Genomic DNA, 26,884 nt, shown 5'->3' on the forward strand with positions numbered 1-26,884 from the left:
CCCCGGGGGAACGGACAGGTGGAAAGAGAAAATGCGACAGTTTGGAAGGCCGTCCTGCTAGCCTTAAAGTCTAGGGGCCTTCCAACCTCCCGCTGGCAGGATGTGCTCCCCGATGCGCTCCACTCTATTCGGTCACTGCTCTGCACTGCCACTAACGCCACCCCTCATGAGAAAATGTTTGTCTTCCCAAGGAAGTCCACATCGGGGACATCGCTACCGCCATGGCTGACGTCCCCAGGGCCGGTCCTACTGAGAAGACACGTGAGGACCCATAAAATGGACCCCCTGGTCGAGAGGGTCGACCTCCTCCACGCCAACCCCCAGTATGCTTACATCGCATACCCGGACGGGCGGGAGGACACAGTCTCCATACGAGACCTCGCACCCTCGGGGGCCGCAGTAACCCACTACCACCCCCCCCCCCACGATCCGATATCCAGCCCCAGCAGACGGCAGGCCTGGGCCCCGCGACCCGCTCGACATCTACGAGGACGACACGCCTGTGCCACAGCCTACGCTGGACTCGACGCCGGAAACTTCACTACCCCTGCCGTCGCCACGCAGATCACAGCGGCAGACAAGACCTCCGGAGAGACTCCAATACACTAACTTTTAATACACTTCACCCCGCCGGACTCAATTTTAAACAAGGGGTGAATGTGGTAAACCACTGTTTGTATTCCTGTTTGTCCTGTTTGTATTCCACTGTGTACATGCCTGGACATGCCTCGGCTGACTCCTCCCACAGGTCCTAGTATAAAGGTGACTGCTCCCCAGCCCTTAGTATCATGGACCGGTCGACCACGCGAGGCAGACCTCCATTCTGTTGTTAATAAAAGCCTTTAGTTACTCTTCTAACTCTCAGTCTTTTATGAGTAATTGATAGCGCATCACTGTGAAACTGATAAACTAGTTTGTAGGTGCTCGGTTAGCAAGGGCACTGCCCAGTGTGAAGATGAGCCATGCAAACAAGGAAGATCACCAGGTCTGTGCTAAGTTACGTTATTCCTCTTCTTCTTCTTTTCTTCTTAGGCAGTCCCTCGGAACCGAGGATGACTTGCTTTCACATTAAAAATGAGTTCTCGGGTGACTGATGAGTCCCATGCGGGACCTACAGTCTCTGTCACAGGTGGGGCAGACGGTGGTTGAAGGGGCGGGTGGGTGGGGTGCTTGGGTTGACGTGCGCTCCTTGCGCTGCTTGCGCTTGGCTTCCGCTTGCTCCCGGCGAAGAGACTTGAGGTGTTTGGCGTCTTCCCGGATGCTTCTCCTCCACTTTGTGCGGTCTTGGGCCAGGGATTCCCAGGTGTCAGTGGGGATGTTGCACTTTTTCAAGGAGGCTTTGAGGGTGTCCTTGAAGTGTTTCCTCTGCTCACCTGGGGCTCTCTTGCCATGTCAGAGCTCCGAGTAGAGCGCTTGTTTTGGGAGTCTCGTATCGTGCATGCAGACGATGTGACCCGTCCATCGGAGCTGATCGAGCGTGGTCAAAGCTTCGATGCTGGGGATGTTGGCCTGAGCGAGAACACTGACGTTGGTGCGCCTATCCTGCCGATGGATTTGCAGGATCTTGCGGAAGCAACGTTAGTGGTGCCTCTCCATTGTTTTGAGGTGCCTGCTGTACATGGTCCATGTCTCTGAAGCATCCATTATTCCATCAGGTTAGCGATAGGGTCGCTATAGTGAACTGCACCATCCCTGACCATTCCTCATTGTTACCCAGTAACACTTGATGGAAAATATGCCCATGCAGGCATTGACCGAGGACACAAGTAAGCTCAGTGTGATGCCTCTTGCAATCAAATAGCCTTCAACCAGTTAACGTCTAGGCTTGCAGACAAATAATGGCCACTTGGTCGAGGTATCAGAGAGTCCTGTGGAATTGAGCTCCAGTTCAATCAGGAGATATTTTTCGGTGTTAAAATGTCTGTTATTGTGTAGGGCCTTTGGGAACGGAAACATGGAAAAGCACCTAGTAAGGCAGTCCAGGAACCCCCAGGGTCCAGAGAAAGACTATAGGGATGTTCAGATTGGCACCATATGCTGTTCAGACTGTGTTATTGTGCTAAATTATTCTCAAGCAGATCCCTATCTTAATGTTTAAATCCAGAACGGATCCAGGAATTTTTAAAAAACAGCAGAAGCCCCCTAGTATAAAACCCAAGAGCTGGCAGTGATGCTTAAATATAAATAAAAGACCTTCTTATGAGTTAATTCAGTTTAATTCATAGAATATTTAAATTAAAGTTCACAAGATAGTCTTGGATGGAGAAGGCCCTTCAGCGCCTTTGATTTAATTATCCCAGAATAGCAACTCTACTGTCTTCCAGTTACTGTATCTAGCTGTTTATTAAACAAGTTCAGTATCCTGGTACCAGCCACTTTTCCTAGCAACCTGTTACTATAACTACTAGCACTCCAAAACCTTGCATTTATATAGCATCTTTAACATACAGAAATATCCCAAGGCACTTCACAGAAGCGTGAGGGAAACAATGGATACCAAGGTACAGGAAACTTTCGTTTAACCGGAGGTTAAATGTCCGGAAAGCTCTATCTACCGGCAAAATTCAGGAGCCGTTTCCTATAAGTTTTTTTACTTCTCGTTGCTTTTTTTTCCAGTCAGGCTCTGCAAGGTCTAGCTGAAGCTGTTGCTTAGCTACAGAGATGCTTTTAAGCTGCGGCCGACTGTTTTGAAGCTGTTGCTAAGCAACAGGGTTTGTTGATTCACACGGAGCTTTAACATTAGCGCTGGTTTGTACAGCAGTTTTGATGGTACGGCACCAGCTCGGTCCCGTCAGTGCCGGATATCAGAAAGTTTCCTGTAATGGGGAGATAGCCCAAAGCTTGGTTGAACATGTAGGAGACAGAGGTGGAGAAGTGGAGTGGCTTAGGGAGGGAATTCTGGCGAGTTAAGCTGTTGATCATCCTCTGTGTAAAGAAGTACTTCCTTAAGTCCTTCCTAAATTTACCCTTCACAGTCCTGAACCATGCCCACTTATCCTCCTGCCCTATTGTATCTGAAAGTATTATTTGGGTTTATTTTCTATTAAGTACGTTATATGCTTATAAGGTCATCTCCGAGATGTGGATTTTGCAATGCTGAAGTTGGCTCTCCTATGTTGCAGTGACTATGTTAGTTTAATTATACCGGATATTAATTTGAGGATGTAACTGGTAAAATAGATAAGGGAGAACCAGTGGATGTGGTGTATCTGGACTTTCAGAAGGCCTTCGATAAAGTCCCGCATGAGAGATTAGCGTGTAAAGTTAAGGCACATGGGATTGGGGGCAAGGTATTGACTTGGATAGAGAACTGGTTGGCAGACAGAAAGCAAAGAGTTGGAATAAACGGGTCTTTTTCCGAATGGCAGGCAGTGTCTAGTGGGGTACCGCAGGGATCGGTCCTTGGACCCCAGCTATTCACAATACTGTATATATAAATGATCTGGACAAGAGAACTAGATATAATATCTCCAAATTTGCAGACGAGGGGGCTGTGAGGAGGATGTCGAGAAACTCCAGGATGATTTGGACATGTTGGGTGATTGGGCAGAAACATGGCAGATGCAATATAACGTGGATAAATGTGAGGTTATCCACTTTGGTGTCAAAAACAGGAAGGCAGATTATTATCTAAATGGCAATAGATTGGGAGAAGGGGAAGTGCAACGAGACCTGGGTGTTCTTGTGCACCAGTCGCTGAAGGTAAGCATGCAGGTGCAGCAGGCGGTTAAGAAGGCAAATGGTATGTTGGCCTTCGTATCGAGAGGGTTTGAGTACAGGAACAAGGTTGTCTTGCTGCAATTGTACAGGGCCTTGGTGAGACCACATCTTGAGTATTGTGTGCAGTTTTGGTCGCCTTATCTGAGGAAGGATGTTCTTGCCATGGAAGGAGTTCAGCGAAGATTCACCAGGCTGATACCTGGGATGGCAGGAATGACGTATGAGGAGAGATTGGGTCGATTGGGCATGTACTCGCTGGAGTTTAGAAGAATGAGAGGTGATCTCATTGAAACTTATAAAATTCTGACAGGACTGGACAGACTAGATGCAGGAAGGATGTTCCCGATGGTCGGGGAGTCCAGAACCAGGGGACACAGTCTAAGGTTAAAGGGTAGGCCATTTAGGACAGAAATGAGGAGGAATTTCTTCACCCAGAGAGTGGTGAACCTGTGGAACTCTCTACCACAGAAGGCGGTGGAGGCCAGTTCATTAAATATATTCAAGAAGGAGTTGGATATATTTCTTAAGGCTAAAGGGATCAAGGGGTATGGGGAGAAAGCAGGGACCGGGTACTGAATTTGGATGATCTGCCATGATCGCATTGAATGGCGGAGCAGGCTCGAGGGGCCGAATGGCCTACTCCTGCTCCTATCTTCTATGTTTAAGTACAACTGGCCACAGAACACCGGAAGGACAAAGTACTGAGTATGTTATGTCTGGTCAGGTCCCTAAGTCGTATCAATGTGGTATCATCACCATAAAGCCTTATTGTTATGAAGTGAAAGTGCTGACTACATTAAATTTTAGTGAAATGCTGACATAAGTACAAAACGTGAAATCCCATTTTGTACTCACCCCGACTTTTTCACTGAAATTATTCACAGGTTGAATTTCACCCAACTTGTTTTGTAAGTACAGCTGTATAGCCATTTTTATGAAACCAAAATTTAAGTGAAGGCACTTGGCTCTGTGGAGGGGTAGTAACGCCAACTCCATATAAAGGATAAAGATTCTTCGCAACACCAGAGATTGAGCAGTGTGAAGTTACAGATTCTGAATGGATAGCACGTGAAGGAGAATGATGATCAATATAAATCTTTAAATAACTATTAACATTATTAAAAAAAGAGTCCCATTTTTAGCACTGCTTTTCAAAATTAAAATGAATTATAGTAGCCCCAATTTTAATTTGGGGCAGAAGTTTCGTCTGTTACCTCCACCCATCCAAATCTTCACCTGGGGCTGTGAATCGTTATACAAATGGACTGAGCCACAGGGCAGGATTTTCATTGGGCCATGGAGGCGGGATTGGAGGCGTGTGGGGGGTTAAAATCGCAAAGTCGGGGGGCACGAACCCATCCCGCCCCCAACCTGCCTCCATGCCAGTTTCAAAGGAGGCGGATACCCGACCTGTGCTGGGAGCCGCCTCCCCGAGGCGGGAAGGGGATTAGTGCCAATTAACTGCCTGTTAACAGGTAGTTAACAGGCAGTTTTTAGCCTAATCCCTATTTTTATTCCTGAAGTGTGGGATTCCCGACGGCTCCAAACCACGCCAAGTTAGCGAGGTGGACCGTCGGACTGAAGGGCTTGGAGGGTTTGAGATGTCCGGTGTTCAGGTGAGTGATGGGTGCATGAGTGCAGAGGTAAGTGTGTTTGGTGTGTGTAAAGTGTTTAAAGAAGTTTTACTTACCTTTACTTACCTTTACAGCCTTCCTCCCTTCAGGTCTCGGGAGTCCCTCATCTCACTTGCACAGAATGCAGAATGGCCGCGAGCTGTCAAATGTTGCAGCATTCAGCTTTCTGTTCTGGAGAGATCTCTAAATCAGCCTGAGAGGAAAGAATTAACTTAGTGTACAGATTGTCAGTGTTTGACAGCTTCAAAGAGCTGTCAAATGCTGATATTTCATCTGTCAAAAGCTCTTGACAGATGAAATGTCAATCTGTGACTTCACCTGTTGCCAGGTGGCCCTTAATTGGCCTGCTGAGCCCACTGGACGGGCTCAACAAGGTCAATCAAGTGAAAATCGAGTGGGTTGGCCACAACTCGATGGAGGCGGGACTACAACCCCAAAAGTTGTAGTCCCACCTCCTACACGCCTCCAGTATCAAAATCCAGCCCACAAAGTCTGAACACGACCAGCACATTATCACTCTGGTAAAATTAGCACCAAGTTCGTCACCATTTAGAACTGACCTACACCAGTACATGATAATTTGCCCCAGTGACTCCTTCTAGGGAATGTGTCCCAATTGTCCCATTAGCACTCATCATTTAAACAAAAATATTCAATAGTTAGCAGAAGGCAATTTGAATTTTTTTACAGGGCTAAAACTTGAACATGCTCAGCGACCTGATAGATTCAACAGTGGAGCACTGGATTGCCATTCTGTCTTATGGAAAATGAGTGCTTCAACTCCGGCCTGAAATGACCTCAGCTATTCCACAGTAGGCGAGTTTCACTGGCAGTCAGCCAGAGGTGTTTTATAGAAAAATCTTGGAAAAAGGGAGAAATCAGCTGAGGGCGAAGTGGATGGAAGTCCTCTTTTTTCTCTCCAGCTCTTCATGGTCTGTCATCAAGAGGTTGGGAGGGTGACTTGCGCCCATTTCTCCCGTAATACTCGCCTCTGTAAAGCTACTTTATACAGAGATCACCTACACCAGACCTTTACTACATGTTAATTTAACCCTTTGAGAACTAAGGGAGCCTTATTGCTACAAAAACAACAACAAAAACAAGGGGCAAAAATGGAGTCACGCCCCCTTTGGGGCGCTAGTGCCCCGAAGAAATTAGCGCCCCCGCGGCCGAAATTCATCGTTAGCGCCTCAAGAGGGAAGCAGGGCGTTACTGGAAGTGCCCCGCCTCCCTCTTGGGGTGCTGCGAGGGCGCTACTGCCGCAACGCCACGGTATTGCAGGCCTTCCTCCCCTTCTTAAAGGGGAGGGGCCTTGCACAGCGCCACCCAGGGCCCAGCTGGACCACTGGGATTGGCGTGCCGGCAAAAGAGCCCGGCACTCAAGCGAAGTGCCGGGTTCACGGAGCGCAGCCGGTACTCCGCGGGGGTGCTTAGGAGCCAGGGATGGCAACGGAGGCAGGTGCTGGCAGGCGGCCAGCAACAAAAATGGCCGCCTGGCACCTCGCCTTTAATTAACGCTGCCCCGGCCGCTGGTAGGCCCCCCTGACGCCGTCGGATATAGCGTCCGGCGGTAAGTCAGGGGGTGCTCCTGAAGATTGTGGCCAGGGCGCGAGCGGTGCGTTGTGCACGGCGATGACGTCATCGGCAGCGGTGCAGCACCGCGGGGCGCTAATGGTTACCGCTGTCGCTAACCTCCCACTTAATTTTGCGGGAGGCGTTGGATGTGCCGCACCTGGGCGCTAGTTGCTTTGTGCCCTGTTAGCGCCCTCTTAGGGCGCTAGCAAGAGGTGCAAAGCAACCGAATTTTTCTCCCCAAGTGTTTAATTTCAGTCATAGTGTACGGTTAATGTAGAAATGCTGTATAGTTTCATACACATCCTTAATTCTAATTACAGTATTCACCATTTCAGTGACAGATGATTGGTACAGAATGGAGTATTCACCATTTCTTTGAGAGATGATTGGTACAGAATGGAAACTGTAGCCCTGATTTTGCAAAGTCAGGGCGAACATCTTTATGGTGAATTTACCAGAGAAATCCAATACTCAAAACATTAATAGCTTATTGTAATTTTCAGAGCCACGCAGGCAGAGAGTGGAGTTATACTGTCCGTTTGCATTATTTATGTGGATTAATTTATTGGCTCTGCAAGTTCCATGTATGTTTCAAGACACTCTTGTTAAATGTATCTATTTATTGGTGTGACATCAATCTACCCAGTGCTATGCCTCCCAGGGTGAAATCGCCAATGGTGGCACTGGTTCCAGTCAGTGTGCAGTGGCTGCACGGAGCTATTCACTGCTGAGGAGATGCCTGCATGGTCACTCCCGCTACCTTTTCCAAGTTTGGGGAGGAATTAGTTCTGCTCTACTGGGGTAATTTTAACCTACCCACTGGGCAGGAAATGGGCTGGTTCCAGTCAGCTCCCCACATTGGAGTCAATGGAGAGTAAAATCAGGCGGGCATTAAAATGGGCAGCCAACTACTGTAGAACCCGCCCGTTTCCTGCCCAGTGAGTTCGGTTAAAATTACCCCCAGTGTCTTTAGTGCTGGCATAGTAAAAGCAAATGTGGAACTGTTATTAATGGGCAGTGTTACTAACGATATATCTTATATGCAAAGGGAATATACTCGGAAAGAGGAAAAGGGTACAGATTCCAATTTGGGTTTAGGAGATTAAAGTCTCCTCTCCAATCATTCTTATCCCTTCTGTGAGCAAAATAGATGGCAACGTTAGAATGATGTGAGTCTGGCAGTGTGGCTTAATTTCTAGTCAACACCAGTCCACTGAATACTGCTCTCACTGCTGGCTCCAGAAATATATATAGTATATTTTTTCTGAAAATAATAGTGTAGATATCCCCAGTGTGGTACTGAGGGATGACAAAGGTCTCTCTCTGTACTCTGATTTCTGTTTCCCTCTGTTCTCTGGCAGTGGGCACTGATCAATATGTAGCAGGACCAAGTTCTGGCTGTTGTTTCATTGTCTCTGAATGTTGTTTTTTAATTAATTACTGATAACTATTTGAGAATTTTAGTCAAATTTCCTGAGGGAGAAACTCGGCTTGCGCCCAAACTGGCGCAAAATCAACCGAGTGATTGCTTTGCCTGTTGGTCTGTGGTGGCCTGAGCAGTGAGACAAATTTGGCTTGTGCCTTATTTAAATGCCGCCAGCAAGCTGCAGGCAACAAATGGACAGCCCGTTACAACTTACCTTCCGAGGAAGACAGGAATTTGGCAGGGTCTGGGTTGGTGGGGGGTTGGGGGGGTAGGGGGAGTCGGCGATCCTGGAGGGGCTTCGTACGCCCCGGGCAGACGGCTGGAATTTTTTTGTGGGCCCAGGGAGAGCACTCTTGGGCCCCTTTTTGAGCTGCCGCCAGGTCCTTTAAGGACTGCTGGTTAGGTCGCTGAAGACCTAATACAACCAGACAGAGCGTGCGTGGCACATGCTTTGCCCATTCGTACCTGGATGTCGCATTTGGGGTCGTACAGCCTGCATAGGATCTGAATTTGCATATTTCAGGAGCCTAATTCCTGTTTAAGGTGGGCGCCTTGGACGATTAAAAGTCGCCTGAGCTAACCTGGCATCCGATGCACCTCGAGCGATTGCTTTGCCTGTTGGTCTGCGGTGACCTGAGCAGTGAGCTGATCACGACACAAAGTTTGGAGGTCTAACGCCGATTTATACACTGGAACGATGAGTTGAATTCCTCCCCCCATAAGTGGAGGTTTGTTTCTAGTCAACATCAGGCCACTGAATCCTGCCCTCACTACTGATTTTAGAACTTTTCTTCACTCAAAGGGGTGTGAATCATTGGAATTTTCTACCCCAGAGAGCTGTCGTTGAGTATATTCAAGACAGAGGTCGATAATTTTTTGAGAATGTAGGGAATTAAGGGATATGGGGATAGTGTGGGAAGGTGGAGTTGAGGTAGAAGATCAGCCATGATCTTATTGAATGGTGGAGCAGGCTTGAAGGGCCAAATGGCCTACTCCTGCTCTTATTTCTTATGTTCTTATGTTCTTAACTGCATTTGAAATAACTTTTGTCTGCTCCTGAATCCATGCTGCATGCACTGAAGTAATATTAAACTTAAAAAAACACAAAGGGTATGACTGACGTGATGTGCAAGTAATGTGGACACTGCAGTCTGGTAGGAGAAATCAGGTCATTTTTGTGGGCAAATCTAATTATCTGCCTGATTAGCCAGCGTTTGTTCAAGGAAATGAAGGACTGTTTCTAAAAGGAAATTGCTAACATTTGACAAATAATAAACAATTGCTTTATAGATGATCTGTTTGCTTTCTTAATCATAGACTTTGAAGAAGGCTAATCTATTGGTCTTCTTATGTTGTATTGAAGTTTCTTTACTGTAATTCAAGTGATTCTAAAGAATGAGGGCTAAATACTGTCCAGCCCCGCACACACATACACCCACACAGATATTTGCAGAAAGATTATCCCTGTCCAGCCTAAGGCTGTTTCTTTCTTACTCTCTAAGTCTCATCCTGTAGTTATGGGCACTGTTTCACCGAACATTTTCTTTAATCATCCTTTGCCACCTATCCTATTACCCCGTCCTCACTGACTTCCACTGGCTCTCCAGCCCCCAAAGTAATGAGTTCAAAATCTTCATCCTTGTTTACAAACTCCCCTGCGCCCCCCCTTCCCCCCTCCTCTCGCCGCCTTCTCACCACCCCATGGCCTTGCCCCTCTCTCCCTCTGCAACCTTCTCCAGCCCCACCTGCCAATGTGCTCGCCGCTCTTCTGCCCTTGGCCTTCTGCGCATCTCTCCTCCCTCCATTCCACCTTCACTGACAATCTTTAGCCCTCATGATCCTATGGTCTAGAACTCTTCTCCTTGCCACTTCTCCCCCCTCCCCCACCCCACCGCTTTCAAAAGCTTCCTCAAAACTTACTTCATCAACCATTCCTACTGTCACCTCCACTAAATCACATTCTACTCTTGCTCTGCATCGTTTCTCCTCTATTAAGCACCTTGGAATTATGTACTGCTTTCGTGGCATCATATAACTGCAAATTGTTGTCTTTCTCCTTGTCTTCCTTCTCAGTTTTCTGGACATAATTTCCCTATTTCTTTCTTCGGCATTTAGCAAGCATCTGTCTTTCATTACTTTCTCTCCATTATCATTTTCTCTCATTGTTACCTTCTTCCTGCTGCCTCTTCTTGTTTCTCCATTCTGCCCTTTCTGTCTCTCTGTATTACCGTGTCTCTTAATCACTTTTTCTGTCTTTCAAACACAGCCTCAGTTCTAACACAATCATTAATACAGATATTTTAAAAGCATGAGCTTTTCTGGTTTATTTCTTTAAAATTATTCTCTCATTTTTGGAAAAAAAAATCTCATTTACAAGCAATCCCCTTTCAGTCAGAACATCTCTAACTGCGCCATAGTCTTTCTATACCTCTGGTCTTGTTTTGCTTCATCTCAAATCAATCCCTCCACAAACCATTGCAGTCAGCTGGTCTGTCTTTTGAAACTTTCAGTAAGAACATTTTCTCATTTGGTTTGTTTTATATTTGAAAAGCTGAGAAATGGTAGGTTTTCAGTAGCTCCCTGTCATGTCCTGGTTAGTCATTGATCATATTAAGTGCTTTAAGTTCCAGTTTATTGTTCACCAAGACAGCAATTTCCCTTGCTGAATATTTATTGTTGGTTGTTCTATACAGGCGTCAGTAACATGGGGCAACACAACCAGCTACTTTATCACACAGGGGTGAAATATATTTGTAATAATGTGCAGAGGCCACATGGGTGATTTTAATGTATTTTTCTGTACATTTTCAGTGACTGTTTTCAGCAGTTGATCTATCTAGAGCCCAGTAGAAAAACTGTGACAAAGGATTTGCATTACTGGATATTTTGAGCTCTTATAAATGGGAGACATTCTGATCCAGGAAGAAGAATACTTTGAAAGAGTTTATCGTGAAACAATAACCTTAAAAATGATTTTTTTTGGCGACATGATATTGGTGGAACTGCCACTGGTATACTGCTCACTCAGACAAAACTTAACAGAAACGTACAAATATCTTGCAGGCACTCAGCCCCTTTATGTGCGTCTCTGCCATTGGTATTTATTTTCAATTCGGAATTAAGTTTACGCTGCATCCTTCTTAACAAAAGACAGAGATAGATAGTTCCAAGGGGATAGAAACTGAAAGATGTGAGAAGGGAGATGAGAGAGGGAGAGAGAAAGATCATAGCTGAAGTGAAAGGGGGAAAAAACAAAATAGTAACATAAAAACATAGCGTTTCTTTATTCTTTTTTACTCTAGGTATTTTTGACTTCTGGGTTTCAGATTACTCTTGTAAGTGAGCTCTAGCTCCCTATGTCCCAGTACTTTTTCACTTGTCCAGATACCAAACTAAATTTGTCGGGTGCCCAGCGAACGAACAGAGAACCCTCTTCAGTGTATTTCAGCTACTGGCTTCATCACACGTTCACACATGATCATCTTTGTCTTCGGAAGATGGCAGAATAACACCACTATACTTTGACTTCGGCTTTAACTGCCAACATTTTTTATTATGCAGTAAAACAAAAATCAAACATTGCCAGTAACACAAGATATATTTTTAGAATAGTTGTTAAGCTTAACTAGTGCCTCGTGTAGTAGAAATAATAAATAGTTTATAACTGCTGTGCAGAATTATGATATACAAAATATTCTTACATATAGTTCTTTTCCTTTTCTCACCATACAGAAGCTACGGCCTTATAATCTCTCTTAAAAGGCTAGGAACAGATTTAAAAAGAAAGGCTGGTTAATACCTTTACAAATGTGACCAAGACTCAGCAAATTTAAATAATTGCTTGTTATTTTTTTTTAAAAGCTACCAATCAAACACATATTTGAACAAATCCCAAAAATGTTGATGTTTCAATTCCAATGACTTGGCCACTTGCTCAGATATGTGTCTTACACAAACCAATTGCAACAATTGTATGTATCAGGTTAAGTTGGAATATGATTTCTCTAAGTCAAGCTGCTTCGTAGCCCTTCATATACCCTGGACAGAATTAAGGAATCCAGAGCCAAGCTAAATCTTAAACCAAAATGTACATCTTCAGAAAATTTGTGGCCCATCTGACGTCCCAAAGTTCAGAAAACACCATACTGTACTTTATCCCTTACATCCCTCAATCAGTTCTTCTGCCAAAAACTACCCACTCCCTTGTGAATTTGCCAGCACTATCTGCCATCACTGTCTCTGTGGGTGCTCTATTTTACACATTCACGACCCTTGGTGTGAAGTAATTAACTTAAGCTATCTATTCACCTTCCCTCTTCTGAGCTTGAGTCTGTGCCCTGAATTTGTGGTTATGGCAAACAATTTATTAGGGTTTAATTTATTTGTTATCCTTAGGATCCTGAAACTTCGATAAGGGCTCCCTCAAGACTTTTTTTCCTTAGTGCCGGAGGTGCCGTCTTTCGGATGAAACGTTAAACCAAGGCCCCGCCTGCTCTCTCAGGTGGACGTATAAGATCCCATGGCGCTATTTTGAAGAAGAGCAGGGGAGTTATCCCCAGTGTCCTGGCCAATGTTTATCCCTCAACCAACATCACTAAAACAGTTTATCTGGTCATTATCACATTGCTGTTTGTGGGAGCTTGCTGTGCGCAAATTAGCTGCCGTGTTTCCCACATTGCACTAGTGACTACACTTCAAAAAGGACTTCATTGGCTGTAAAGCGCTTTGGGACATCCGATGGTTGTGGAAGGTGCTCTATAAATGCAAGTCTTTCTTTTTCTTTTCTTTAGTGTAAAATTCCCAGTTTCCCAAGTCTCAGTTTCATTGTCTCCTTCTCCATCCTCTCTGAAATGAGGCTGTTCCACATGTCATACAGTGACCAGAATGTTATACGCTCCTGCAGGCAGGGCTGAACCAGTTCTCCATACAAGCTCACCATCACCTCATGGGACTTATGTTCCATTTCACCAGCTACACAACCAAAACTCACAACAGCTGAACATTTCCATATTTTAAGGATGCACAAACTGCCTGGGGAGGAAGAATAGTGGAACGGTCCTGTGTCTTTTTTGTCATAACATTCAAATAATGCAATGGCATCTTGTGAAATGTAATTTGACATCATGGCATTACAGTGTTTAGGAAACAAAGAAGAAATGTCTTTCATGAAGAGAGTGCTTCTTTAAGCATTGAGATGTCAGCTCCAGAATGCAAAAACCCCAAATAACATTGCAGAATTACTAGTGCTAACATAATTTTAAAAAATATTTTAAATTGGGGCATGATGCCATTAAAGTATACAATAGGTTCTGCTTGAGAAAATATGTGATGATAGTATGGCCTAGAAATTCAGCGGCGCTCCGTTTGGGGTGCCAGCCTCGCCAGGGCGCTAAAAGTAGTGCCCTGGAAGTAGTCGCGGCCGCCCGCCGGAAATTGACTTTGCGCGCCCCAGAGGGAAGCGCGGCACTACTGGAGGCGCCCCGCATCCCTCTTGGGGCGCTGCAACTCAATATCGCTGCACAATGTGCCACGGTACTGCAGGCCTTCCTCCCCTTCTTAAAGGGGAGGGGCCTGCTGCAGCGCGATCAAAGATCGCGAGTGCCGGCAAAAGAGCCCGGCACCAAGGAGAAGTGCCAGGCTCTTGGAACACAGCTGGCACTCCGCTGGGGGGGGGGGGGTTCAGGAGGCCGGGGACGGCGGCGCGGAGAGGTGCTAGCAGGCGGCCAGCAAAAAAAATGGCCTCCCCGCACCTCAGCGCCTCTACCGCCGCAGGTAGGCCCCCCTGAACCGGTCGCAAATAGTGACCGGCGTTAAAGCAGGGGGCGCAACTAAATTTCGTGATCAGGGCGGTAGCGGGGCGCTGCGCACACCGATGACGTCATCAGTAGCGGTGCAGCGCTAACGGCTAGCGCCGCCATTAGCATCCCGCTAAATTTAGCGGGAGGCGTGGCCAGTGGCTTCCGACCCACTTAGCGCCCTCTTAAGGCGCTAACGGGTGGCGCAGCCCACTGAATTTCTAGGCCTATAAGTCTAAATTCCTTTTTTATTTCTAAATTTGTAATTTTTTTTTTAATGTTGTGGTAGAAGGGCTGTTGGGCAAAGTATGGAACCATTCAGGAATGCATACTTTAGTGAAGGCCTTTTTATTTTTTTAATTTGTTGGGAATAAATTGCTATCACTACTTGAAAGGCATCTAACGCTCAACATTCTTGCTCCCTTAATGTCTAACAGAGGAGAGTGAATGTTCACTGGAAGGCACCCAGTTGTTAACCTCTTGAATACCAAATAGTTTATTTCCAACCTCCAAATTTCGCCAGTGATTTTTAGCTGGATCGATTAAGGAAACTCTCTCAGCCAGATGCTTCTCAGGTTGTCGAAGACGAATGAGAACTGTTACACAGGCTCAGTGCTACCTGGGAATATCATTGTTTCTTTCTTAATACAGTATAAACTAACAACATTGGGGTTTTTTTGTTTCCCGCTTGTGAGTTAGGTTCCTGCATTCTTGATGCGGTCCCAGGATTGCCCTGGGTTGATTGCATTAAAAATGTTTACGAGCACTAAGCAACCACTGCTTATCGAAGACAACCTGGTGATTACCATCCAGTGCATCTGCAAGGGCAAACCCAAATCTAGGATTCAAACACTGGCTCTCCCACCTGGGAATCCAACAGGCTGGCATTGTAACTAAAAGGTTGCGCCAAACTTTGTTGTTTATAAGAAAAACAAAAATGACTTACACTTATATAGCAAAACATTTCAAGGGGATCAAAGGGGAAGGGGGAATAAAGACCAAGCAGGAGTTAGGTGGAGAGTTAGGGAAGGTTACTGAAGGTGTCGTCCAAGAAATAGGTTTTGGGGAGGCTTTTGAAGATGGGGAGAGATGTATCAAGGTTTAGGAAGAGAATTGCAGAGCTTAGGAGAGTGATGGCTCAAGTGTCTGCCATCCATATGGGAGAAGAGTAGAGCAATCACAATAGAATCAGAAGTGGGGAAAGTGTGAGCTGGGATATACAGCTGGAGGGGTTTGCAGAAGAAGTGTGGGGTAAGGCCATTGAGGAACTTGTAAACAAGCATCAGGATTTTGAAATCAATGTGTTAGGAGATGGGGAGCCAGTGAAGGTTAACAAGGGCAGGGCGATGGGTGAGTGGGACAAAGCACAGGATAGAATGCCGAGTTCTGAAAGATTTGGAGTATAGGGTGGAGCTCTGGACACTGGTTAGGAGAAGGTTGGAGACGTTGAGCCTGGAGATATCAAAGGTTTGAAGTAGAGTTTTAGCAGCAGTAGCGGTGAGGTAAGGAAATGGGCTTTCTTAGTATTGGATAGGCTATGCAGTTTGAAACTCAGCTCGATGTCATACCAACCTTAGTGAGTCACCAGGGAGGGAAATTACTTGCTGTATTTCTCTGATTTCATGCTTAATACATTTTGTTCCTCTTCTCCGATGCTAAATGGCCTCACTCACTCTCTTTTCTGTTTTGCTTTCTGTAGGAGAGGCTGTGCACTTGGCCCGGGATTTTGGGTATGTTTGTGAGACTGAGTTCCCTGCAAAGGCAGCGGCAGAGTTCCTGACCCGACAACATTCAGACCCAACCGAGCTCCACGCTCGAAAAAATATGCTGCTTGCCACCAAGTGAGTACCAGACTTGCAATATATATCTTTCTCCAGTCAAGAAGATATTAAAGTGCACTTAAACTGGGCTCTGGCTGTTTAAACAGGACTGTTTTGAACAGTGAATACCATTTGCAGTTGTCAAAATTCAGCAAGAACATAAGAACATATGAAATAGGAGCAGGAGTAGGCCATAGGGCCCCTCGAGCCTGCTCCGCCATTCAGTAAGATCATGGCTGATCCTCTACCTGAACTCCACTTTCCTGCACTATCTCAAATCCCTTGATTCCCTTCTTCGACACTAATGTCCAGTAAATGTCTAAAGCTGACTGATCCAAGGCTGAATTACAGAAAGGCAAGGAAGTCCAAAGCATTTCCTTATACTGGTGGTCTCCAGATTAACTGAGAAATCATAAGATTCTTACTCTATTACTATGATATAGAAATTCAACTGGTAGACACAAAAGGGTTAATCCCGAGGTCTCTGTTGGACCAGGTTTATGTTGAAACAGAGGTATTGAGCCTCATCTGTTCTAACTATTAGAGTCAGGATTTGTGCAACACTATTAGAGTCAGGATTGTATCCAAAGGCCTTAGTTGCAGAGCATCCAAACTGCGAGTTAAACAAACAACGTGTTACTTAAAAGAAGTGGACACTCTTGTGCATAACCATTTGAATTGAAAATTTAAAAAAGGATTAAAACAGAATGGGTGGTATTTTTCTCACTGACTGTAAATAAATATTACCACCAATAAGATTTAGATTTAAATGTAGCAGCCTTAAATTGTCACACTTCTGTACTGTATGACATAACAGGTTTCCAACATGCGCAAGCATGCTGCCAGCTTGTCAGTAAATCTGCTCCTTTGAACTTTATCCTCAAAAGTGCCCATTCCACAGCTGCAGCAGCATGCTATTCTACATTTATGTAGTGACTCATTAGCTGCTTAAGAAGAGTTGAAAGATCAGTTTTTGAAAGGGCAGCATGATTGCTGTTGTTTTCTCAACGCCATTAACAAAATCCCATTCTCAAGAACCGCATGCTCCCGCAGACTCATGAGGTCACAAATTACAGCGAAAAAATGAGCGTGACTCCCAACCTTTAAAAATAGAGGACAACATAGCCCTTAAAGGTCCATGATTTTTGGCTTCTCATGACTGCTTTTAAAGGTACTTGGATGCTCACAACACCAGAGAACTGTTAATGCCGATTACGCCAGAAACGCCTTTCGCCAGCACCCAGAACTCAACGCCTGAATTTGCTCTCGGGCCTAATTAACGTAACAGAGGTAAACTTGGGGGCACGCTATTGGCCACAGTCATCAAGACTGGAGGAAGTCTGGCTGCTTCCAGGGCCTTAAAGGCACCAGCTCCATTAAAGGGGCAGGTGCCGTTTAAAGCACATGGGAGAACCAGAAAGATTTTATTCTTTATGCAGGCAATGGGGCAGGATTTTTACCTGGGCACGTACTGATGAAAAATGATAAGTTCCTAAATTAATGTACGTGCGCCAGAAGCTGCGAATTGCATGTTGGTGGTCTTCATGTTTATTTAAAGGTGCTATTCCCTGTGAATAAGTTTGTGCTGCTGCGCTGGGACAGCAGCAGCACCCCAAGAAGCAGAGCAGGCACCATAGCAATCTACCTTGGAGGGAGCTAGTAAGAGGGCAACCCCGAGGTGCCAGGCAGCAGTAGGCGGAAAGACCGGGAAAACAAGTTGCAAGAATTAAAAATGATGGTATGAGAAGAGGAGGAGGGTGCTGGCTTGACTACGAAGCGTCTCTTTTTATTCCAGGTGACGTGGAGCAGGTGTATGGTCTGGGGAGAAGGGATGTCTTCTCTGTGCTAGGAGTTAGTGACTCAGAAGAGGCTGAGGTGAATGACTTCAGCAGGGGGGCTTGTGGTTGCTTCCCCTTCATCTACCTCCAAATAATCTATTTGCACAAAGGGGGTTGCGGGGGGAGGACGGGGGTTGGGGGGAGGACGGGAGTTGGGGGGTGGACGGGAGTTGGGGGGGTGGACGGGGGTTGGGGGGTGGACGGGAGTTGGGGGGGAGGACGGGGGTTGGGGGGAGGACGGGGGTTGGGGGGAGGACGGGGGTTGGGGGAGGACGGGGGTTGGGGGGAGGACGGGAGTTGGGGGGAGGACGGGGGTTGGGGGGAGGACGGGAGTTGGGGGGAGGACGGGGGTTGGGGGGTGGACGGGGGTCGGGGGGAGGACGGGGGTCGGGGGGAGGACGGGGGTCGGGGGGTGGACGGGGGTCGGGGGGAGGACGGGGGTCGGGGGGAGGACGGGGGTCGGGGGGAGGACGGGGGTCGGGGGGAGGACGGGGGTCGGGGGGTGGACGGGGGTCGGGGGGAGGACGGGGGTCGGGGGGAGGACGGGGGTCGGGGGGAGGACGGGGGTCGGGGGGTGGACGGGGGTCGGGGGGTGGACGGGGGTTGGGGGGGAGGACGGGGGTCGGGGGGAGGACGGGGGTCGGGGGGAGGACGGGGGTTGGGGGGTGGACGGGGGTCGGGGGGAGGACGGGGGTTGGGGGGTGGACGGGGGTTGGGGGGAGGACGGGGGTCGGGGGGTGGACGGGGGTCGGGGGGAGGACGGGGGTCGGGGGGTGGACGGGGGTCGGGGGGTGGACGGGGGTCGGGGGGTGAGGACGGGGGTTGGGGGGAGGACGGGGGTTGGGGGGTGGACGGGGGTCGGGGGGTGGACGGGGGTCGGGGGGAGGACGGGGGTCGGGGGGAGGACGGGGTCGGGGGGAGGACGGGGGTCGGGGGGAGGACGGGGGTCGGGGGGTGGACGGGGGTCGGGGGGAGGACGGGGGTCGGGGGGAGGACGGGGGTCGGGGGGAGGACGGGGGTCGGGGGGAGGACGGGGGTCGGGGGGAGGACGGGGGTCGGGGGGTGGACGGGGGTCGGGGGGAGGACGGGGGTCGGGGGGAGGACGGGGGTCGGGGGGAGGACGGGGGTCGGGGGGAGGACGGGGGTCGGGGGGAGGACGGGGGTCGGGGGGTGGACGGGGGTCGGGGGGAGGACGGGGGTCGGGGGGAGGACGGGGGTCGGGGGGAGGACGGGGGTCGGGGGGAGGACGGGGGTCGGGGGGAGGACGGGGGTCGGGGGGTGGACGGGGGTCGGGGGGAGGACGGGGGTCGGGGGGTGGACGGGGGTCGGGGGGTGGACGGGGGTTGGGTGGTGGACGGGGTTGGGGGGTGGACGGGGGTCGGGGGGTGGACGGGGGTTGGGGGGGTGGACGGGGGTTGGGGGAGGACGGGGGTTGGCGGGAGGACGGGGGTTGGGTGGTGGACGGGGTTGGGGGGTGGACGGGGGTCGGGGGGTGGACGGGGGTTGGGGGGGTGGACGGGGGTTGGGGGGGTGGACGGGGGTTGGGGGGGTGGACGGGGTTGGGGGGGTGGACGGGGGTTGGGGGGAGGACGGGGGTTGGGGGGGTGGACGGGGGTCGGGGGGAGGACGGGGGTCGGGGTGAGGACGGGGGTTGGGGGGTGGACGGGGGTTGGGGGGAGGACGGGGGTTGGGGGGGAGGACGGGGGTCGGGGGGGTGGACGGGGGTCGGGGGGGAGGACGGGGGTCGGGGGGGAGGACGGGGGTCGGGGGGAGGACGGGGGTCGGGGGGGAGGACGGGGGTCGGGGGGGTGGACGGGGGTCGGGGGGGAGGACGGGGGTCGGGGGGGTGGACGGGGGTCGGGGGGAGGACGGGGGTCGGGGGGGAGGACGGGGGTCGGGGTGAGGACGGGGGTCGGGGGGGAGGACGGGGGTCGGGGGGGTGGACGGGGGTCGGGGGGAGGACGGGGGTCGGGGGGGAGGACGGGGGTCGGGGGGGTGGACGGGGGTCGGGGGGGAGGACGGGGGTCGGGGGGGTGGACGGGGGTCGGGGGGGAGGACGGGGGTCGGGGGGGAGGACGGGGGTCGGGGGGAGGACGGGGGTCGGGGGGAGGACGGGGGTCGGGGGGAGGACGGGGGTCGGGGGGAGGACGGGGGTCGGGGGAGGACGGGGGTGGGGGGGAGGACGGGGGTTGGGGGGGAGGACGGGGGTCGGGGGGAGGACGGGGGTCGGGGGGTGGACGGGGGTCGGGGGGAGGACGGGGGTCGGGGGGAGGACGGGGGTCGGGGGGTGGACGGGGGTCGGGGGGAGGACGGGGGTTGGCGGGAGGACGGGGGTTGGGGGGGTGGACGGGGGTTGGGTGGTGGACGGGGGTTGGGGGGAGGACGGGGGTTGGGGGGAGGACGGGGGTTGGGGGGAGGACGGGGGTCGGGTGGTGGACGGGGGTCGGGGGGTGGACGGGGGTTGGGGGGGTGGACGGGGGTTGGCGGGAGGACGGGGGTTGGGTGGTGGACGGGGTTGGGGGGGAGGATGGGGGTTGGCGGGAGGACGGGGGTTGGGTGGTGGACGGGGGTTGGGGGGGTGGACGGGGTTGGGGGGGAGGATGGGGGTTGGGGGGGTGGACGGGGGTCGGGGGGTGGACGGGGGTCGGGTGGTGGACGGGGGTTGGGGGGGTGGACGGGGTTGGGGGGTGGACGGGGGTGGGGGGGTGGACGGGGGTTGGGGGGGTGGACGGGGGTTGGGGGGGTGGACGGGGTTGGGGGGTGGACGGGGGTCGGGGGGTGGACGGGGGTTTGGGGGGAGGACGGGTTGGGGGGGTGGACGGGGTTGGGGGGTGGACGGGAGTTGGGGGGTGGACGGGGGTTGGGTGGTGGACGGGGGTTGGGGTGAGGACGGGGGTTGGGGGGGGTGGACGGGGGTTGGGTGATGGACGGGGGTTGGCGGGAGGACGGGGGTTGGGGGTGAGGACGGGGGTTGGGGGGGTGGACGGGGGTTGGCGGGAGGACGGGGGTTGGGGGGAGGACGGGGGTTGGGGGGAGGATGGGAGTTGGGGGGGAGGATGGGGGTTGCGGGGGCAGGAGGACGGGAGTTGTTGTGTTGCGAGGGGGGAGGATGGGGGTTGTGGGGGAGGGAGGACGGGTGTTGTTGGGTTGCGAGGGGGGAGGACGGGGATTGTGGGGAGGACGGTGGTGGGGGTGGGGGGGTCAGCAATGAACACGGCCTCTATCACTAAGTGTAAAACAATAACAGCATTCTTCAACAAGTCTTGAAGCAACAAACCCATTGTTATCCAAAAAGCCCAAAATAATGACCTTTCTTGACAATACCAGCACATCCCTTGAGACAGAGAGCACTGAAACAGCAGCTCTGGAATCAGTAGCGACAGGTTTGTCTGGGACTAGTTGCCCCTGAACTGCACCCAGCACTATTAGAGGAAATCTGAGTGCAGGGGTCTCTGACATTCATCTGTATCAGATTAACATCGCTGTATCCTTTTCAGGCACAGTCAGATGCAGGCATCAAATTAACCATACAGGAAATTCATGCGCAGTGCTTTTCAGGAGCAGAATGGATTAGTGCCCATTCTGCTTTGCACCTGATTTTTTTTTGGGTGTTATTTGGGAGCAGGCCCTGAGGGAAATCATCCCTCCGAAATGAATCTGGCCTAATCAACTATGGAGTGGCGATGATTGCGGCTGGAAGTTTGTCATCAGGTTAAAATAAAAAAATTAAAAGGTGGCAGGTCTTCATCCCAGTCAGTACACTGTCCAATATTGAACCAAGCTGGAAGGTCCTAGGTTTGACCCACAGTCACCTGATCTTAGCTACGATGGCAATAGTTGTGCTACAATTGACTTAGGTGTTCTTCGGCGAAGGATGGAAGAAAAACAGGCATGGTTTCTATTCAAGTGTGCAGCCCAGTGAGGAAAGTGTGTGCGCCATAGTGAAAGAGGAAGTAGTTGAGGTACTGGATGGGATAAAAATTGATAAGGAGAAGGTAGTAGAAAGGCTGGCTGTACTTAAAGTAGATAAGTCACCAGGACCGGATGGGATGCATCCTAGGATGCTGAGGGAAGTAAAGGTGGAAATTGCAGAGGTACTGGCCATAATCTTCCAATCCTCCTGGGGGTGGTGCCAGAGGACTGGAGAACTTTAAATGTTACGCCCTTGTTCAAAAAAGGATGTAAGGATAAACCCAGCAATTACAGGCTAGTCAGTTTAACCTCGGCAGCGGGGAGGCTTTTAGAAACGATAATCCGGGACAAGTCACTTGGACAAGTATGGATTAATTAAGGAAAGCGAGCACGGATTTGTTAAAAGCAAATCGTGTTTAACCAACTTGATCGGGAACTAGATGTAATATCTCCAAATTTGCAGATGACACAAAGCTGGGTGGGCATGTGTGCTGTGAGGAGGATGCCGAGAAACTACAGGATGATTTGGACAGGTTGGGTGATTGGGCAGAAACATGGCAGATGCAATATAACGTGGATAAATGTGAGGTTATCCACTTCGGTGGCAAAAACAGGAAGGCAGATTATTATCTGAATGGCAATAGATTGGGAAAAGGGGAAGTGCAACGAGACCTGGGTGTCCTTGTGCACCAATTGCTGAAGGTAAGCATGCAGGTGCAGCAGGCGGTTAAGAAGGCAAATGGTATGTTGGCCTTCGTAGCGAGAGGGTTTGAGTACAGGAACAAGGATGTCTTGCTGCAGTTGTACAGGGTCTTGGTGAGACCACATCTTGAGCATTGTGTGCAGTTTTGGTCGCCTTACCTGAGGAAGGATGTTCTTGCCATGGAAGGAGTTCAGCGAAGATTCACCAGGCTGATACCTGGGATGGCAGAAATGACGTATGAGGGGAGATTGGGATGATTGGGCTTGTACTCGCTGGAGTTTAGAAGAATGAGAGGGGATCTCATTGAAACTTATAAAATTCTGACAGGACTGGACAGATTAGATGCAGGAAGGATGTTTGCGATGGCTGGGGAGTCCAGAACCAGGGGTCACAGTCTAAGGATAAGGGGTAGGCCATTTAGGACAGAAATGAGGAGGAATTTCTTCACCCAGAGAATGGTGAACCTGTGGAATTCTCTACCACAGAAGGCAGTAGAGGCCAATACATTAAATATATTCAAGAAGGAGTTGGATATATTTCTTAAGGCTAAAGGGATCAAGGGATATGGGGAGAAAGCAGGGACCGGGTACTGAATTTGGATGATCAGCCATGATCGCATTGAATGGCGGAGCAGGCTCGAGGGGCTGAATGGCCTACTCTTGCTCCTATCTTCTATGTTTCTATGTTTCTATATGTTTTTGATGAGGTAACAGAGAGGGTTGATGTAGTGCACATGGATTTCCAAAAGGCGTTCGACAAAGTGCCACATAATAGGCTTGCCAGCAAAGTTGAAGCCCGTGGAATAAAAGGGACAGTGGCAGCATGGATACGGAATTGGCTAAGTGACAGGAAACAGAGTAGTGGTGAACGGTTGTTTTTTGGACTGGAGGAAAGTATACAGCGGTGATCCCCAGGGATCGGTACTAGGACCACTGCTTTTCTTGATATATATAAATGACTTAGACTTGAGTGTGCAGGGCACAATTTCAAAATTTGCAGATGACACAAATCTTGGAAGTATAGTGAACAGTGAGGAGGATAGTGATAGACTTCAAGAAGACATAGACAGGCTGGTGGAATGGGCGGACACATGGCAGATGAAATTTAATGCAGAAAAGTGCGAAGTGATGCATTTTGGTAGGAAGAACGAGGAGAGGCAATATAAACTAAAGGGTACAATCCTAAAGTGGGTGCATGAACAGAGAGACCTGGGGGTATATGTGCACAAATCGTTGAAGGTGGCAGGGCAGGTTGAGAAAGCGGTTAAAAAAGCATATGGGATCCTGGGCTTCATAAATAGAGGCATAGAGTACAAAAGCAAGGAAGTTACGATGAACCTTTATAAAACATTGGTTCAGCCTCAACTGGAGTATTGTGTCCAATTCTGGGCACCACACTTTAGGAAGGATGTGAAGGCCTTAGAGAGGGTGCAGAAAAGATTTACAAGAATGGTTCCAGGGATGAGGGACTTCAGTTACAGGGATAGACTGGAGAAACTGGGGTAGTTCTCCTTCGTGCAGAGAAGGTTGAGAGGAGATTTGATAGAGGTGTTCAAAATCATGAGGGGTCTGGACAGATTAGATAGAGAGAAACTGTTCCCATTGGCAGAAGGGTCGAGAACCAGAGGACACAGATTTAAGGTGATTGGCAGAAGAATCAAAGGCGACATGAGGACAAAACATTTTACGCAGTGAGTGATCAGGATATGGAATCCACTGCCTGAAAGGGTGGTGGAGGCAGATTTCAAAAGGGAGTTGGATAAGTACCTGAAGGAAAAAATTTTGCAGGGCTACGGGGAAAGGGCGGGGGAGTGGGACTAGCTGAAGTGATCTTGTAGAGAGCTGGCACGGGCTCGATGGGCCAAATGGCCTCCTTCTGTGCTGTAATCATTCTACGATTCTATGATTCTATGTTTGTGTGTGTGTATGTGTGTGTGTGTATGTGATCTGGTTTTGCTGGGGTGCCATGCACAAAGAGCCAACATTCACTATCCAGGCTCACACATTAAGTATAGCCATTTGTGTGGTATTGGAGGGCGATCAGTACCCATGGAACTGGGTCAGCACCTTCAGAAGTGAAGGAAAAAAAATACAAAGAAAAACATGGCTCACTAATATGTCACTCTTGATGCAAAGTTTTTTCCACAGTTGAGCACTGATGAAAGGGAATTCATTTGTTTGTTATTGTTCAGGTTAATATTGCCAGGGTATATCAGAGATAGTCTTGATACAATGTAACTATCGATGGCTCTCATTAGTATTGAGTGTGTGACTGAGGTATGTCACCCAGCGGTGATGGAGCTCACTTACTTCCCTCCGCTGCACTCCCCTGCAGACTACTTTGGAATTTCCTGGGGCGGCTTTTATTATTGTCATTTATCCAGTGAAAATGGTTGATATTTATGCAGAAGACAGGATCATCATCCAGTCAAAGAGAGGGTGTTATATATGCCCACAGGCTGGGCTCTAGCTTAGTAACGTTTTGCCCTGTTGATATATCAGTGCAGTATCTGGTGTGTGTGTGTGTCTATGGGGGAATAACTGGCAAATTTCCCTGTCTGGTATTAATTAATAGGTCATGATGTAATGTTTTTCAAGCATTGCCGTCAGGGTGTATTTTGTTTGAACTGGAATTTGTACACCTGCCAACAACCTTGGACCCACAGGGCTTAACACTGCGATATCATTAAATTTTCTTGGAAGAATAACCTTCACAACAGTTCATACAATTGGTGTTGTATTGGATCCCTGTTACTGTCGCTATCAATTTGCCAGCTCTGCTAGTAAGTGACACTAGGCAAGAAGTGACAGTATTAGGGTTTCACTTGAGGGTGATGTTTTCCCCTGTGAAGCTTTCTAGCTGAACTATTGTTTAGCACAACCCATGTATAATGAGGCCGCCACTCCAGGCAGCAGCGGGTATTGCAATTTTGCCCGGGGTTCCATTACCTGTTTTGATGGAGCCAAGAGCATTTAATTCTGACTGGTGTCTGTGCATGTGATAATATTGCATTTAGAAAGAGCGACTGAAAAAGGGAATCAAGAATTAATTCCCTGGTGACATTTCCAGATAAGTGAATGATGAATCTTTTGAAAAGAATAAAGAAGTCAGAATGAAAAATAACAACAAATAAAGCAGTGGGAGGAATCGGCTTTACTTTATATATATGCAGTATCATAATATATCATATAACATAACATAAATGCAGTCAATTGTCATAAGTTATGCTTTTTTTGTATTATATCCCCTGACTTTTCCTGTCCTGTGCACTTCCTTGGACGTGAGGACAGTCTTCAGACCTGCTTCCAGGCTGTGTTCAATGCTGCTTTAGAGCTGGCAGCAGAGGGACCCTCTAATTTTCCCATCCCCTCTGTGAGGAAGAGCCTGAATTGTTATTAGCAGCTGCCCATGGTGACATGATTGAGATCGGAAGCTCATGATATGGGAGAATCACGATAGAAACCGCCTTCCCACCATTCTAGGGCACAGTACACTGAATGGCCAAAACACTGTGCACTGCCCAGTATATTGTAAAATATTATATATCAAAATGTATAATCTTTATTATATAGTACATAGTGTATCAGAACATATCATATAGTATATTATATTGTGTATATTTCATAATATTTCATAATATACTCATCTATCTAATTATAAAATCAATACCTCAACTCGCTTCCTGTCTGACACACTTCAGGTGTCACATTCAGCTATCATATTTTGCTGATTGAGTCCAAGTAAACAGGGACAAATCCAACCTGAGGAATCAGGAAATGCATGAAACAAAAGTAAATAAAGTGGCTGGAAAAGTGAGATACTACAAAGAACTTAAGAAAACAACTAGGCTTAAATGATCAGTCAGAAGATTCTACCAAAATAAAATAAAGCAGAAGGCAAGCCAATCAAACCTCTCAGAACACTTAGTGAGAATTCTATGGTCCACCATTTGCCCCTTCAGGCTACCTGACCGTGGGCTCAAAATACAATTTCCAGCATAATAGAAACATTTTTAAAATTACGTATTTCCCAATACTATTATTAAGCTCAGCTATAGATTTTAACTTGGGCACTTCAGCCTCTTTCAAAAGCCTGGGCTTTGCTCTTGACATTTTCCCAGAGCTCTCGCTCTGTCAGCTGAAGCGAGTTAACCAACTACACCTGTGCCTGCGATTCCCATGCTGCTACAATCTGAGCATGCAGTGTGAAGAATTTCCCAACATTAAGATGATTTTCTCAGTGCAAGTGGAAGTACGCCTTTCCTCATGCTGTAATGGGATTTCTGAGTTGTTTTGTTTTTCTGAATGATGGGAAGAAGGCTGGAGAATGAATTTTAAAAGCTTCATTTTTTAATTCAGAGAGAGTGTGAAAAGTAGTCAATACACCACCTGTGCCTTATTTGGTTTCTACTGAGAAATCCTAAACCGTTGTTATTCACAGAAAATGTGTTTATTTTCATCA

General features: G+C 48.9%; 1 protein-coding gene across 2 annotated transcripts in view; it reads left to right on the forward strand.

The window, feature by feature from the left end:
- Positions 1 to 26,884, forward strand: part of tfap2e (transcription factor AP-2 epsilon) — an 89,516-nt gene that overhangs the window by 48,525 nt on the left and 14,107 nt on the right. For both annotated transcript variants that reach the window (XM_085962571.1, XM_085962572.1), the window contains one exon: positions 15,850 to 15,991. In XM_085962571.1, coding sequence (XP_085818697.1) covers positions 15,850 to 15,991 — 142 coding nt within the window. The remainder of the gene's footprint in view (positions 1 to 15,849; positions 15,992 to 26,884) is intronic.

This window comes from Somniosus microcephalus, chromosome 20, assembly GCF_052327205.1.
Source record: "Somniosus microcephalus isolate GS21.2 chromosome 20, FLI_Smic_1.0, whole genome shotgun sequence".
Lineage (NCBI taxonomy): Eukaryota > Metazoa > Chordata > Chondrichthyes > Squaliformes > Somniosidae > Somniosus > Somniosus microcephalus.